Source organism: Engraulis encrasicolus, chromosome 18 (assembly GCF_034702125.1).
Source record: "Engraulis encrasicolus isolate BLACKSEA-1 chromosome 18, IST_EnEncr_1.0, whole genome shotgun sequence".
NCBI lineage: Eukaryota > Metazoa > Chordata > Actinopteri > Clupeiformes > Engraulidae > Engraulis > Engraulis encrasicolus.
The window spans coordinates 4,703,234-4,718,665 of record NC_085874.1 but is presented as its reverse complement, the minus strand read 5'-3'; the positions used below and the strand labels follow the sequence as shown (position 1 = coordinate 4,718,665).

Here is a 15,432-nt window from a genome sequence, read left to right as displayed (position 1 = left end):
CCTGGTAAACTTACACACTACACTTTTCAGAGAGACTTCTTCTTTTGCTGACTCAACACTGGACAGCCTAATAAGGTCATGACACTGCCTAGGACCAACACTTTTAGACCAGCAGCAGACTTACCGTCTCCTGTAAGCTACAGTCCATCTGCTGACCACACACAACTTTTAACTACTCTACACTTCTATAAAATCTTTAATTACACATTATTGGATATATAAAATCTTCCACATAATCCTCCCTTTACAGATTCACCCTGAATTTGTAACACCGAAGGCCAAGTGACAATAACATGTTTTACAAATATCCTGGTGGGGCACTCCCACACAAGAGTTCACAATACACTTCACATCTCAAATACTTTCAATTTTAATCACACGTTATCATCAGTAAAGTCTAACTCCTTACCAAGGTAAATAGAAACAGTGCTTATCCTGTATCAAACTTAAGTTACATCAAACCATTCTATCAACATACAAAATCATGCATTAACCTTACTTTTAATTTTCATCTTATTCAAACATCAAATCTTCTTTTTAATCTTCACAAACCTGAAAAACCTCTCCTTTTTATGTGGAAACAGATGTATGGGTGCATGTTAGGCAGCAAATGGGATGGGTAATTAACATCAATATGTGATTACCATAAATGTTGAGTGCAGCATATGTGTATTTTTACTGTAGAATGTGTGTCTGTGTTTTCCTGCAAGACAACAACAATGCATCATTAAAATCAACACACGGGAAACTGTCGTGGTCCCCGTCTGCTCGGCTCCTTGGCGTCGTCCTTTCCGCATCTCAAATTCCCCCCTGCCAGGCTTCCACTGCTCCCGGGCAATTGCCCTCAAAAGAGCTGAGAACAAGACCGAGGTTACCAGCACCTCGACGTGGCCTGTCTCCTATGGTCTTTTCCTTTCAGCTCACAGTTCATTCCTTCATGTTGAGACCATTTTTGCCTGGGCAGGGGAGATGAACGATATCCCCTGGAAATTTACTCCTGGAAAACTGCTATTTCCCTCCCTTGGAGGGAGCAGCTGCGCGAAACACCTGAGGCCCCAGAATTTCCAGAGCAGCATGTTGGAGGAACTCCTCCGATGCCAGTGGTGCCGTTGCTTTCACTCCGATGAGGTCCTCCTCATCCTCGTCCACCTCCACCACTCCTTGTAGGGCCATCTGCGTGCTTAACTGTCGTGCCGATATTTTGACAACTAGGGACCTAAGACAGGGGACCAGACAACAAAACAAAAGAGACACAACCAACAGCACACCACCAACCAAGACAGCAGCTTTTGCAAACACTGCACCTAAAGGGCCCAAGGTTGTTTTTATCCAATGATCTATAGACTGGTCCAGCCACGCATCTCGTCCGCTGTTAACAGACAGCTCAACGCTCAAATCTTGGAGTTGCTTCATAGCCGCCGAGAATGATCCATTTTCTGCTGTATTCATCGGTATAAAAGTGCAGCATGATGAACCTATCATAGCACATAAGCCTCCCTGCTCAGCTAACAAAAAATCAAGTGCCAATCGATTATCACGGGCTGTCTTGGAAGTTGCATCTAATTGTTGTCCTAGTGCTCCTAGTGCCTTAATGGAGTAATTCAGAAACCGCTGTTGATTATAGTACAGATAATTAGATACCTCCCATAATTTGGATACTCCGATTGTAGGAATGAGAGCCTCGAACCCTGCTGCGACCTCGCTGCGTATCTTATATTGTGGTGGAATACCGCGAGGCTGGCCGATTGGATCCAAGTACACCTGTGGGTCGGGTTTGTATGGTTGAATGACAGATCGGGCCTTCCTAGATCCTCCCACCTTGTTGCCAGAGGGAAAATCATTGGTTAGAGTGCTATTTGGTACAACAGACAAGACCGCAGAATCCTGCATAGCAGCAACCCTGGCACATAGACCACCCCAGTCCTTAGGTAGAGTATTGCGGAGACCATACTTAGGTCCACACGCCCACCACACGTCAGCTAAAGAGACATTTTGATGACTAAGCATGGCCCAGGGATATACAAAGGCCTTAGAACGATATTTAGCAGCCATTAGGCGTCGTTCATCATCAGTGTAAGTCATAATTTGCATGTTTCGATAATACTTACTAATATCCCAAATAGTTTTACATTCCCCAGGAAACTTACCCAAATCTTCTGTACCATCACGTGAGAAACAATCAAAATCAACACCTTTTCCAATTAAATATCTAGGTATGATCTCAGGTGCAGATTCCGGCCACTTTTGCAGTTCGCCGCAGGTATTGGTCTTAAAAGACTCATAATGACTGATGGTACGCACCTCCTGCCGACGCCGGTCCAAGAAATCCCTTGTGCCTAAACTTATTACGCATTCAAAAGGGCTGACAGGTTGGTCCTCTACACACTTTTTCACACTTTCCAATTCATACCTACAAACATCCTTCTCTGGGGAACACTCTTTACAGACTTTATCGTAATATAACACAGCATCCTCATACCTGTAGGGAGTAGGGATAATGATCATGGGTGGTCTTGCCTGAGCACACACATAGCACTCATCCTTGGAAGGATATGACCCTGCGGTGTACTTGGCCCATTCATACCAACTGTTGCCTTCTGCCTCCTCCGGTACATCCACATCAATATTTGCAGGAAGCTCTCTCCTCCTCCGGCGGGCTCCAATGTCTACAGTTTGAACAAACAGACCTAAAGAACAGGTTACCGGTTTTCTAATTCCATCATCAGGCACCGTACGGGCACGACTTCCCAAATGAAAATCTGGTACTTCTTCTCTAGTGATACTATAGTCAGCAGTCCAACATTTATCTGTTTGGCAAGTAACATGAAGTTTAAACGCTTTCGAAATAACGGGAGAATCCTTATAACAATAATGTCCTCGGCCAGGGCTATGCCAAAGATAAACATCTTGGCCATCTTTAGGGCCCACCTCAACTACATATAAAAATTCTGGATTGCTCCGAAGCGTTACACCCACGGAACAAGACACCATAGCTGGCTCCTCAGAGCCTGGTTTAGATGGGGGCAGTATAATAGATCCTAGATTTTCCAAAATAATAGCCAAAACGCATCTATTTCGTCTCACCATCCACGATGGGGAATTATTATGGTCAATAGTACTTGTCACTTCATTTAAATGTTCAGGGGCTCTATCAACATGTGTAGTGCTGTCTTCAGTACTTGTGTCAACATCAGCTGCTTTATTTGGTATGGTTGGTGGGAGGTGTGTCGTTGGTGGTATCAGGAGGGGCTCTACTGGGATCGTAATGGGAGCTTTACTAGTGGGCATTATGGGGGCTATCGTGGGGATAACTAAGGGCTCGTTCTGGGTGGCAGTGTAAGGTGTGGGGATCGAGTGGGGCACCTGTGATCCATGGATGGACGAGGGTGGTTGCAGAATCACCTCCGGCCTCGGGAACAAAGACTTCCGCTGAGGAGGCATGGTCTCCTCCTGGTTCACCACATTGTGATGGCATGGTGGCCTCGCTTTCGGCCCCGGTTGAGTGACAGGTGGCTTTATTTGACTCACCACCTGTTGCTCCAGCCTCACCTGCGACTCCAACCTCTGCCTCTCCATCATCCACTTCTCTATTTGGAGTGAGAGAAGGGGAAACAGCAGGAACAGGCATGCCACTACCACCAACGCCCCCAGGACTCCGAACACCTTCATCCAACCTTCCATCTTGATGACCTGAATTGTGCTCTCCCTCCCTAGGGGGCGAGCTCGATTCTGTCTGGTTGCCATTATGCAACCGACCGTTGGATATTGTCACTCCGGATGGATCTGGAACGTCAACTGGGTCCTCCCTTCGAGGAACCGGTGCCCTGAAACATAAATTCAAATGATACCACGTTTTTGACCCTTTAACACGGACAGCAGTTGGGGTAGCCTGGATGACTTCATACGGGCCTTCTGCTCGAGGCTGTAAACAAGTTCGTTTAGCCACTTTAATGTACACCCAATCCCCCACATGCACCGGTTTCTCCTTTTCGACATCCTTGTGCTTCTCTCGTCTCACTTCCTGTTCATGAATCAAAGAATGAATGTTAGTCAATTGTTCCAGATAATGTTTTATCTCCAGCTTCAGCTGGTCCAATGGCGGACCTCTCCCCGTACCACGTATCCGCGGTGCCGGCATAGGTCGCCCGAAAAGCATCTCTGCAGGAGACAAGTGTGTGATTCGGTTTTCCTGTGAACGCATCTGCATTAATGCAACAGGCAAAGCATCCAACCAGTTTAAAGAGCAACTTTCGCGGGAAACCTCTTTTTGTCACTCATTTTAAAATGTGGTAGGTCACCGCAAGCCGTATGAGTATGCGCCATGCCAAAGTGTAATTCGATCTGCGTGCCCTGCACTGGTCACTGACGGGCCAGCCCACTTTGAGAGACGGACAAATGAGTGCTAGTGAAATGGCCAAACTTTAGTACGTCACTCGGTCGTAAACCTCGCCCATAGCCATGTATGGTATGTGAAAATAAAAAAAACCGTCGCCCATCTCCGCCCACACACTCATCCACCCCCGCCCCCTAGCAAAGAACTTGAGCCAACTGAAATTAGCTAATCGCTACCAGAGGCTAACGACTGCGCGACGGAGGCGGAGGCGATTTTGGAATTGAAATCATGGCAGAACAAGCACGCTCATGTTTTATGTGTGGGGGTAAAACCACTTCCATGTACCACTTGCCCAAGGATGAAGACCTGAAGAAGAAATGGTTGGAGTTTATCTTTGGATCAATACCAACATCGTACCCCAAGTCATTGGTTGTGTGTGCTAAACATTTCCAAGATAGTGACTTCGCCAATCTGGGTGCATACAACAGTGGGTATGCATCGAAGCTGGTGATTAAGCCAGGATCATCACCATCTGTAAGGTCAACCACAACTTCACAAGCCGTCAGTGAAATGCTATCTAACGTTTTCTTGATATAAAGACCTAACTTTCTGTAGCATGCATTGTGGTCACATCGTCTGTGCTTCTGCTAACAGCTGACCCAGACGTGAACTAAGCAAAGTCATACAACAATATGATCAATTTGTGTGTGTAACTAAGTCAAAGGCAATGATACTAGACAACCCAGCGTTTGCCCTAGTACCACTATACTGAACTAAACTATGTCTTTTCAAACAAGATTTCATGAGAAGACATTGTCTGTTTTCATACGTAGTAGGGCATTGCTAGTACTGCCTTTGCTCAGCTCTCGCAAAACACAGTCAATGATATCGCCTATCGGACTTTCGAGGGAAAATTCACCCCATTATATGGATAGATAGGGTATGTCATACGAGGCTGTGTCTGGTCGGGTTTGCTCTTTACTCAAAACGTTGCGATCATTGAGAGTATATTGCGATCAATGCATCCGTCTTCTCAATGCAAGCCGATGGTTCAGCCACACATTCAAGATGAACGAGAACCTAGACAGCTTTACCGTTTATCATTTGCCAATGCCAATTTGTTTTATCGTAATGTTCTTCTGGCCGTGAAACTTGTGTTTGAAGTGACCTCATGGAGAATACCGTTGCTCACTTCGGTGTAATTCTGTTTATGTATTGCTTTATGTGTCGTTTGATCACGCGTGTATTTTTGTCTTACAGGGTAGCTCTACAGCACAGGCATCGGTGTCTCGCCCATCGTACCATGCTAGCACCCAAACAGAACCACCTCCACCCCCCCCTAGAAGACCGACGCGTTGTACACAGCTTTCGGAGGGAACACTACGCATACGTCATTATAGGAGCAAAGGTTAGTATTGTGCCAGAAACATAGTTGTTGTTGTGTTATGATGCATGCTGTGTGCGAATGGAAATGTATTACGAATAGCCTATATTTCGGAGATTGCATTGTGTGTGTCTTATTTGGCTGGGTGTTCTGTCATTGTACAGTTTTGTGCAACAGAATGTACTGTAGGCCAAAAATGTCTTCAAGCAGCTGAACCACTCTTCATTCATCTGTGTGTGTGTGTGTGTGTGTGTGTGAGAGAGAGAGAGAGAGACTAAACGTATGTAAGCATTTACTTTATGGTTATTTCCCTTGGGATTAATACATGTTTCTTTCTTCTTCTCTACTCTACTCTCACTTGTCTGTAACTCATTGTTTTGATGTAGAGACCCAGTGCCATTTCAGCGACACAAAGAAAAGCGTCCAGACAAATACAGATGCACCATCATTGGGCCCATCAACTTCAACCCCCTCATTGGGCCCTTCAACCTCAACACCGTCCACAACACCCATCAAGAGTGGGCCAAGGCCAAACAAAAGACCTAGGTTGGAGGAGGAGGAGGAGGAGGAGGAGGAGAGCATTGCAGCACCACCTGAACCCCTTGATAAAACCTATGACCCAGAACAGTCGATGACCACTGTAGGCGAATCCTCACATCTCTCGTATGTGTTACAGCCTGTTATTTCATCACATCTGTACATGAGAATGTCTGTAATAACAGTTGTACTGGCTGACTAATGATTATGCCAATTCTCTCTTTAATGTCTTCCAGTGGTACATCTTCAACATCTTCACCTGGATACAACGACAACAAATACATAGTGTTTGAGAAGAACCTCATGGAGCTGTTTGAGAAATGTCCAAACTGTCGCCGTGCAGCCGAGGTGAAGACTTTCAGACGGGGAACTTTTTTATCCGTTGACCAAAGATGCCACCACTGCAATTTCATCAAGCACTGGGAAAGCCAGCCATTGATGGGGAGCTCACCTGTAGGCAACCTCCAATTGTCAGCAGCTGTATACTGCACAGGATCATCTTTTAATCAAGTGCAAAAGGTAAAGTGCATTATGCATTTCAGTGTTACTCTGGGTCGGGGGGTACAGCCCTCTCTTGTTTATTCCACTGCCTCTTAGCCAACCCTTCCCCCGGTCGTTGACGGGCTACTTGTCACCTCTATCTCTACTGCTCCACTGCTCCACTCTTTGGTTGTTGTGTATCGTTTGAAGGATACGAGTACCAGGTTACTTAGGGATATCATCAGGAGGGCAGCATCACTGTAGCATGACTTATAACTATCTAACTGACATAGTGTAACTGTCATAAAATAGAATGTATCCATTAGGTGCGTGCACAAGTAAAAATGTCTGACGTGAGTCATGTCATTACAGAAACATTACACAAATGTTCTACACACACTACATGTGAATGCTTGTGAACAACTGATATTTCTTTATATGAAGTACCTATTTGCGTTCCTTTTTTCCTTTCTAGGTCTTTAAAGCCATGCGGCTGCGAAACATAAGCTACTCTTCATTCCGTAGACATGCAACCCGTTACATTGAGCCAGCTGTAATACACAAATGGCACCAGTATCAAGATGGTGGATTGGAGTCCCTTAGGCACCAAAAACTGAAGCTTGGGGGTGACATGAGAGCAGATTCACCAGGTAAGACTCTTACAATTAGAGATACATGTAGCTGTATCCAGTTGTTTAGTAAAATAAAGCTATCACCTACTAATTTTAATCATGACTTTGTCATTTCTCCACCATGTCAACTTTAAAGGACACTGTGCAAAATACGGGACATACAGTTTGATGAATATGAAAAACAACAAAATCATTGCTCTTCAGTTGGTTCAGGTGAGAGTTATCAGTTTTATGCAATGTGACATCTTGAAAGAGTATTCTCATTTACCCATAACTGTACACAAAACAGTCACACACAATTTCTGGTAGTGAAGTAAAAGTTGTATGTCTTTTGCATTTTGTTTACAGAGCAATGAGGTTGGCGGGAGTCACAACATGGAGAAAGAAGGACTTATAAGAGGCTTGCAGTTGTTGGACTTCAAGGGCATGACTGTTGATTACATCGTCACCGACCGCCACCCACAGATTCAGAAGTTCTTGCGGGAAAATAAAATAACGCACTACTTTGATGTCTGGCATTTGGAAAAAGGTATGTCTTGTGCTGACTAAAATGGAACAATAACAGTACTTGCCACATTATATGCTTATATATCGACTGAATGTCTGGATACAAATAACTTTTCTTTTCTTATTTGAATATATTTTTTAACTATCAGGTCTATCCAAGAAAGTTAGCAAGGTGGCCAAGGAGAAAGACTGCGAGGTGATCCAAAAGTGGCAACGAGGAATCAGCAACCATGTCTACTGGTGCGCAACATCCTCAACTTCAGGCTCTGAGAAGGTTGCAAAGTGGACATCTCTATTTAACCACATGCAAGATCAACATGTCCATGACAACCCTGAATTCCCTAAATGTCTGCATGCTGAACGCAAGAGCAACGCAAAGAAAAAGTGGCTTAAACCAGGTTAGTAATGTCATATTGCACTCCCTATGTATTGTGACAATGTAATGACACTGCACAGCCATTTACCTTTTGAATCATCTTCTAAGGTTCCAAGGCCCTCCTCAAAATGGAGAAGGTACTTGTCAACAAGAGGGTTCTCGGTGACGTGGAGAGACTAAGCTCGCGGTACCAGACATCTACGCTTGAGGCATTTCACAGCGTCATCTTGCGCTTCACGCCCAAAAATGTTGTCTTCCCTTTCATTGGGATGCTGTGCAGGTATGTTTGATCTGTATATGTATTTAACACCATGTTTAACCCTCTGGAGTCTAAGACCCCCCTGCGGGGATATTGGCAGCATCAGCCTCCTAGCCCATACCTATCACAATTCACATGCTAAGTTCCAGGTGATTCAGTGGCTGTGTGCGCCCCTGTTAAGCCACTGACAATTAGCACATGGAAATGGGAGGTGGGGGCAGTCCCCCACATATGTGTAACACTTGCATCCAATTACTTTTCAGCTGAAATAATTACTGTCTCCATTTACAATTACATTTTTACACTTTGTATTGAAACAACTGTTTATGACTGTTCTGTTTACCTTTATGCAGTCACCACTTACGTTTACAAGGTTCAAACTTCAAAAGTATTGGCTCTATAGTGTATATTTGAAAATGCAACATCCAAAAGGGAAAATGTGTTGTTTTCTCTGTTATTGTCCCCAACAACAAAACTTTTCTTTTGTTGTTACCAATGACAATTTCTTTTTTTACATACAGTTAGATATCATCCTGCTATGCTCTTGGCATGCCAGTGCCTAAGCAATAGTGGCAATATTGACTTCTCATTACAATCTTTGACTTCTTTCAGACAATATCTGGCTGCACTCCATTTCAACGAAAATTAAAATCGCACCCAGGCAAAAACAACTGCTGGGACCCTGAAGTACAGCATTCATTTCCCAAAGGCGAAAAAGGGGGGGTACACATTAAAACCAATGAAGTCGCAAGCAACACAGGGTATGTATCCCAACCAATTTATTATATGAAAAACAAATGTAACAAAACAAGAAGACATATATTTACGATTAAAAATCTTGTCCAGGTTATGTCCAAGAGCTGATCTCTCTACTCTTCGAGGACGTGATTCCAAGACCCCAGCCTTACCAGGAGGAGCTCAGAAAGATCCCTGTTCCTGCCAACCTGTCTGCTGCGTTCCACCATCCTCCAGTTGCTGAAGCTGTGGCTGCATACCAGTCTAGGTTCAAGAAAGGGCAGCCCTGAAGTCAAGGTATTGGCCCTCTGTCTCTGGGTACTTTTGTTGAATTCTTCAGACAACACAGGATGGATGTGATGACCACCGAACTTTCCTTCCTAAGTAGCCCCAGCACGAACATTCGAAAGATCTGTATGCCAGATGCTTGCAACGCCTGAAAGAGATTGTCATGTAATTTATTTGTATATTACTTGTTTTTGTTTCCATTGCTTGACCACTTTTTTAATTGATGTATATAGATTGTGTGCATATAAAAATGCAAATAAAATTTCCATTTGACTTTTCCCTAAAAAGTAGAGCACAGTGTTGTGTCTTATTGAGTGTACTCATTAACACTTGTTTCTTTCAGCAAATAAGTATAGAACACCATACTGAAAATACTGTTATTGATAAGAGTGGTGCTTTTTGTTCTAGCTGCCTCACACATGCACCTATTGCTGTAGGCTTATGCACATGGAAACTTGTGAACACCCATACACAGTTCAATGTGCATTTAGAGCATGCTGAAGTGCATAGGCTATGTGTAGGCAGACTGGCTCCAGTCCTGGACGATGGAACATGCAGGAGTGGGGGTGTCTTTCATTCTTGTAATCACCTGAATAGGTAAATGTAAATGTAAACACACTGCTCAATAGAATCATGTCATTGTTAGTAAATCCCCTTGTAGCATACTAAACATTAATGTGTATGAATATCAAGATGGGAATAAAAAATGTGAACCTTTGTCAGCAATTTACCTTGACAAGCTAACCTGGGAAATCTCCTGACAGCAGACATGTTCCTCTTCTGTTGGCATTTCTTCTCAGTTCCAGGTGCACCTGGAAAACGTAGGCAGGCACATATTTGTTTAATCAGACATGCCCCCTGCTATAAATGTGTTGTTACCAGATGGCCAAAGCCTGTACTGCAAAGGCCTTGTGTTGTGTAGTAGTAGCAAGTCTTTTCATTAACAGTGTTGCACTGCCTGCTATAAATGTGTTGTTACCAGATTGCCAAAGCCTGTAATGCAAAGGCCCTGTGTTGTGTAGTAGTAGCAGCAAGTCTTTGCACTGGCGGCACATCGTGTTATTGGTCCTTGGATTGGAAAACTGTGACGAATGGTCTTATCATGGTATTGTCATTTGAAATAAAAGTATTGATTAAAATGTGAACTTCAAAAGACGGGCTGCCTAGCTCACACCCGCACCGTAGCACCAGCCTTTCAGAGATCTGAGTAACAACATTTGGGTTTGTTTTTGTGAAAGTTAGCAACCAAATTAAGACCAATAAGCTATTTCTATTTTTATGGCTGTGATCATGGAATTGTAACAATCCTATGATCGTTTTTCCAAAGTTGTAACGGTAAACAGTGTTGCGCTATCCTGAATTCAGTATGGAACAGTAGGATAACCTAGATTAGCCAGATTGGCTGATATAATATGAATGCTAACCATATGAATTCACATTAACGCTAATCTGTCAGACCAGTGACTGACAGCATAAAGAACGAATCGTTATTAGAATAGGCTATGTTTGTTCAAGTTAACTGAAATTCCATGCAGGATAATGATGGAGAGAGAGGTGGATATTACCATTGGGATACGGTCATGTACAAATGAGGAGTAGTTGTTGCTCGACACAATCTTCGTCCTCGTCCGATTCAGGGTCGTAAATGTAGGGTTGTATCTCCGAAGACATGTTGTAACCGCAACATCCAACAAACTGACAGCAATCGGTGGAATGCAAGAAAGAAACGTCGGACACTGCGGGCACAGATCGAAAACGAATAGCTGCAGCCTCAAACAGCGCAGCTGGGTCCACCAGCAGTGACGTTGTGGAACTAGTGTACCACGTGACTGTTTTCTCACACCAATCAGATTTTTGTTGTTGTCGCGTCATTGGTATCCATGAGGGAAACCGGAACGGGCAGTCGTTTGCCTCAAAGGCAATTTCTAGCTCACACAAAACAGCGTGAAACAAGAAAACTAGGACTTTTTTTTCCACAGTAACGATGCACAATGCATTCAGTCATAGGGATGACCACAGCAATATGTGTATTTGTGCATAAAATAGCGTTGGGAGTTGCTCTTTAAGCTGGTACTAGCACAGATTTTGGCAATTTTGTTTTTCAACGTACCATTCGCCCTTTCTACCATTCCCTGACTCTGGGGATGGTAGACACTGCCAAACTTCTGTTTAATACCCAATGCTTGTGCAATTTTGGACCATGTTTTAGCGTTGAAAGCTCGAGCGTTGTCCGCGGCCACGACCTCAGGGACCCCAAACCTTGGAATCAGGTCCCTTGTAAAGAATTTAATCACTGTTGCTTCATTCTGTTCAGGACTTTCACATGCCTCCAACCACCTGGAAAACCTGCAGATCACAGTCAACACGTAACGGTAACGCTTTACAGGTTTAATCATATCAATGTAGTCAATGACAACATGTTTGAAAGGTCCTTCCGGCACTGGAACTCCTCCAAGGGGACTTGTAGGTATTCCTTTGCGGATGTTATGAATACTGCAAGTATGGCAGTTCTGTAAAACATGATCGATTACTTCTTTGAGGTTAGGTGACCAAAATCCTGCTTTTAGGATTTTTCTCTTCACCTCTCCACCAGCTGCATGGTCCAAATCATGAGCATCTGAAATGAGCATGTTAAGCAAGGTTAAAGGAGCAACCATACGACCTTCATGATTACGCCATACCCCATCTGGTCCCAGCATTGCACCTCTCTCCTCCCACACAGTTTTTTCAGCTGCAGTCGCCACCTGTTGAAGCCGGTTTGGGCTCTAGCACATTCAGAGGGAGCTGACCTAGTCCAGAGTCAACACAAACTGGTTCACACACACGATTCCAACATTCTGGACAACCTTCTCTCTGACATAACGCACAGCACAACGGTTCCTGAAAATGATAATGACCAGGAACATTAGTCAGACTACACCATTTACAACCAGTAGTGTCCTCATAAGGGCACTTGACTGGGCACACAACAATATCCTGACATTCCTGTGGGGAGAGAGTTTTAGAAAAGTTAGACAGCTGCCGACCTGTAGACAAAGACATACAATCTTTCATTTGGTCTGCTAAAACATGTACATAGCCTTGTACATCAGGAGAGACCACATCTCTTGCTTGGAGAGCCGCTTCCTTGGCTGCTTCGTCCGCCTGTGCATTACCCTGTGTAACCAAGTCATCACCTTTTTTGTGTGCACGACATTTGCAAATCGCCAATCGCTTAGGTGTCATCATTGCGGAAAGTAACAGCTGAATTTGGCCTAAATGCTGAATAGGCGACCCATCTGATTTCCTAAACCCACGCTGCTTCCATTGAGCCCCATGTACATGACAAACATTGTGTGCGTATGAGCTATCGGTGTAAATAGTAGCCTCCTGATCAGTTGCCATTAAGCAGGCCTCCGTGAGGGCCTTTAATTCAGCCAATTGTGCAGAGCAAGGTTGTTTACAAGGCACGCATTTCTCTACTATGAATGTAGATGGTTCAACAAATTTTACCACACTAAATCCAGCGCAAGTTTTGTTATTGAAATTGTGACTAGATCCGTCTACAAAAAGTACTAGTCCAGAGTTGAGAGGCTCACTTTCCAAATCCGGTCTTAATTTGGAAAAAATCAAAGAGTCTGCTACACACTCATGAGGCTCTCCTTCATATTCCAGAGGGATCCTGTCTGCTGGATTGGTAGCTTGATCACAAGTCTTAATTGTGACATCAGGACAGAAAGACAAGTCATAGTATTTTAACTGGCGCTGCGGTGTAAGACAAAATCGCCCTTGGTCAGTTAACTGGGAAATGGCATGCGATGTATAGATAACAATGGGCCACCCCATCGTTACTGAAACAGCCTTTGTGTATGCCATGTAGACAGATTCAAGACCTTGAAAACATGGTGGGAAGCCTTGAGCAACGTCATCCAATTTGGAACAATAATACGCAATTGCCTGTTTAGATTTCCCAGCACATTGAAGCTGAGTTAAAATCGCAGTCATGTAGGCTGGGCGCTGCTGTTCCTTCTTTACTGCAACATACAAGTAGAATGGTGAGTCATAGCTTGGTAGTGCCAATGCTGGAGCCTGTTGTAATTCTCTTTTTATCATTTCGAAGGCTTCTAAACCATCCAATGTCCATGTCAACGAATTTTTCAGACTGTTGGTGCCTGCATTAACGATCATTGCCCGCAAAGGCGCTATTTTATACTCATAACAGTCTATCCAGTCGCTACTAAAACCAATTAGTCCAATAAAACCCATCATCTCTTTGACATTGAGGGGCTTTGGGGCTTTTGTAATGGCTAGAATTTGATCAGGGGCAATAGAACGTTTCCCTTGGGAAATTACACGACCAAGGTAGGTAACCTGTGTTTCCACAAACTGCAGTTTCGCCCGGGACACTTTGTGGCCGCCTTCGGCCAGCGCGTTAAGTAACATCAACGTGTCTTTCTCACAGGTCTGTACATCGGGGGAACAAACAATTAAGTCGTCAACATACATCAAAATAGTTGACTTACATGATATATGTCGAAGGTCCTCCCGTAAAACATGATTGAATGCAGTCGGCGAAATTTTGAGCCCCATTGGTAGTCGTTTGAATTGGTAGAACTGACCAGCGTACTGGAATGCACACAAATCCTTGCTATTATCTGCTAAGGGAACAGAATAAAATGCAGCAGTCAAATCGCATACTGAAAAACATTTGGCCTCGGGAGGGATATTAGTTAACAGAGAATGCGGCGAGGGGACAATATTCTCAGAATCCATTAAAACATTATTTAGCCCCCTTAAATCGTGTAGCATTCTCCAACGTACACCGTCAGCTTTCCGTATTGCAAAAATGGGTGAATTTGCGCGTGGTCTATCCACTAGTTCAATCACATCCGCCTTCAACAAATCGGCCACAATAGTATGTAAACCTTGTGCCGCTTCCTGTGAAATAGGATATGGCCGGTGAAAGGGCAGAACCGCCCCCGGCTTCACTTTCAATTCAACTGGCGTAGCCGACTTCACGTATCCAATATCGCTTTCGTCTTTTGACCAAACAAAGTCGGGGACCTGTTTTAACAGTAACGCCTTGGAACTCTCAAGTCCCTCAGTTTGGAGTAGCATTTTCCATGGATTAAAGGGTTTGTCACACAACAGCCTCCACTGTTCAAGTTTACTGAAAGGCATGTGCCACGTCTTCTTCCAGCACCTATAACCCACTCCATTAAATCTGCCGTATAGACAATATGGGTTCTTAAAGGGACAATCCATTACGTATTCCACATCTGAGTCAAACACTTGGGTTGACTCCTTCTGACTATCATGAGGCACTTGGATAATTTGTGGTTTAGCAGCGAGCTCATTCAATCCAGGGAGTCGTAAAAGTGATTTATCTGATGAAGTAAAAAACTTTCCATGGTCAGTTGGCAGAAAGTTAATAACTGACGCACGCTTCATCATGTCACCAACGTGTCGAGTCCTGTAATTTGTACCTATGGCAAGAACAATGTGGGGGACAGTGCATGGCATCTCAAATTGTTCCATTATTTCAGGATCATCGGGAAATGATACAAAAACACCCACGCCCTCTTTGCCAACGATGAGATCACCTGCCAACACGGAATACCATTGCTGGGCATTTAATTTTAATCGCCATTGGTTTTCAATGCTTTCATCTGAGGAAGGGTCAACTTTGAATGTACAGTGCAATGGGTACCTAGGGGGTATTAAAAAGGGATTGTGGTCACAGATGACAGTCTGCCACCTCTGCCACCGCAACTCATCCCAATCGGTATTAAAGCAGGACAGCCAGTACACTTGTGAAGACTGGGGCAAGTCTACAGGTACAGCATCAGATGTGCTTAACATCATCTGACCCGGGAATTCTTCCACAGAGATACCACGTGGTGTACACACAATTTTCAGTCC

At 44.0% G+C, this 15,432-nt stretch overlaps 2 protein-coding genes across 2 annotated transcripts; one reads left to right on the top strand and one right to left on the bottom strand.

Annotated features, from left to right (window-relative positions):
* Positions 1–1,008: 1,008 nt before the first annotated feature.
* LOC134468749 (uncharacterized) lies at positions 1,009–14,409 on the bottom strand. The gene is made up of 4 exons (XM_063222623.1): positions 14,034–14,409; positions 3,180–3,824; positions 2,585–2,666; positions 1,009–1,216 (listed from the first exon to the last, which is right to left on the bottom strand). The coding sequence occupies exons 2-4, from the start codon at positions 3,742–3,744 to the stop codon at positions 1,009–1,011; spliced, it is 855 nt and encodes a 284-aa protein (XP_063078693.1). The 5' UTR covers positions 3,745–3,824; positions 14,034–14,409.
* On the top strand, positions 6,324–9,157 carry LOC134468748 (uncharacterized). Its single transcript, XM_063222622.1, has 8 exons — positions 6,324–6,380; positions 6,491–6,764; positions 7,210–7,384; positions 7,503–7,579; positions 7,715–7,895; positions 8,023–8,271; positions 8,358–8,529; positions 9,121–9,157. The coding sequence occupies exons 1-8, from the start codon at positions 6,349–6,351 to the stop codon at positions 9,155–9,157; spliced, it is 1,197 nt and encodes a 398-aa protein (XP_063078692.1). The 5' UTR covers positions 6,324–6,348.
* Positions 14,410–15,432: the final 1,023 nt, after the last annotated feature.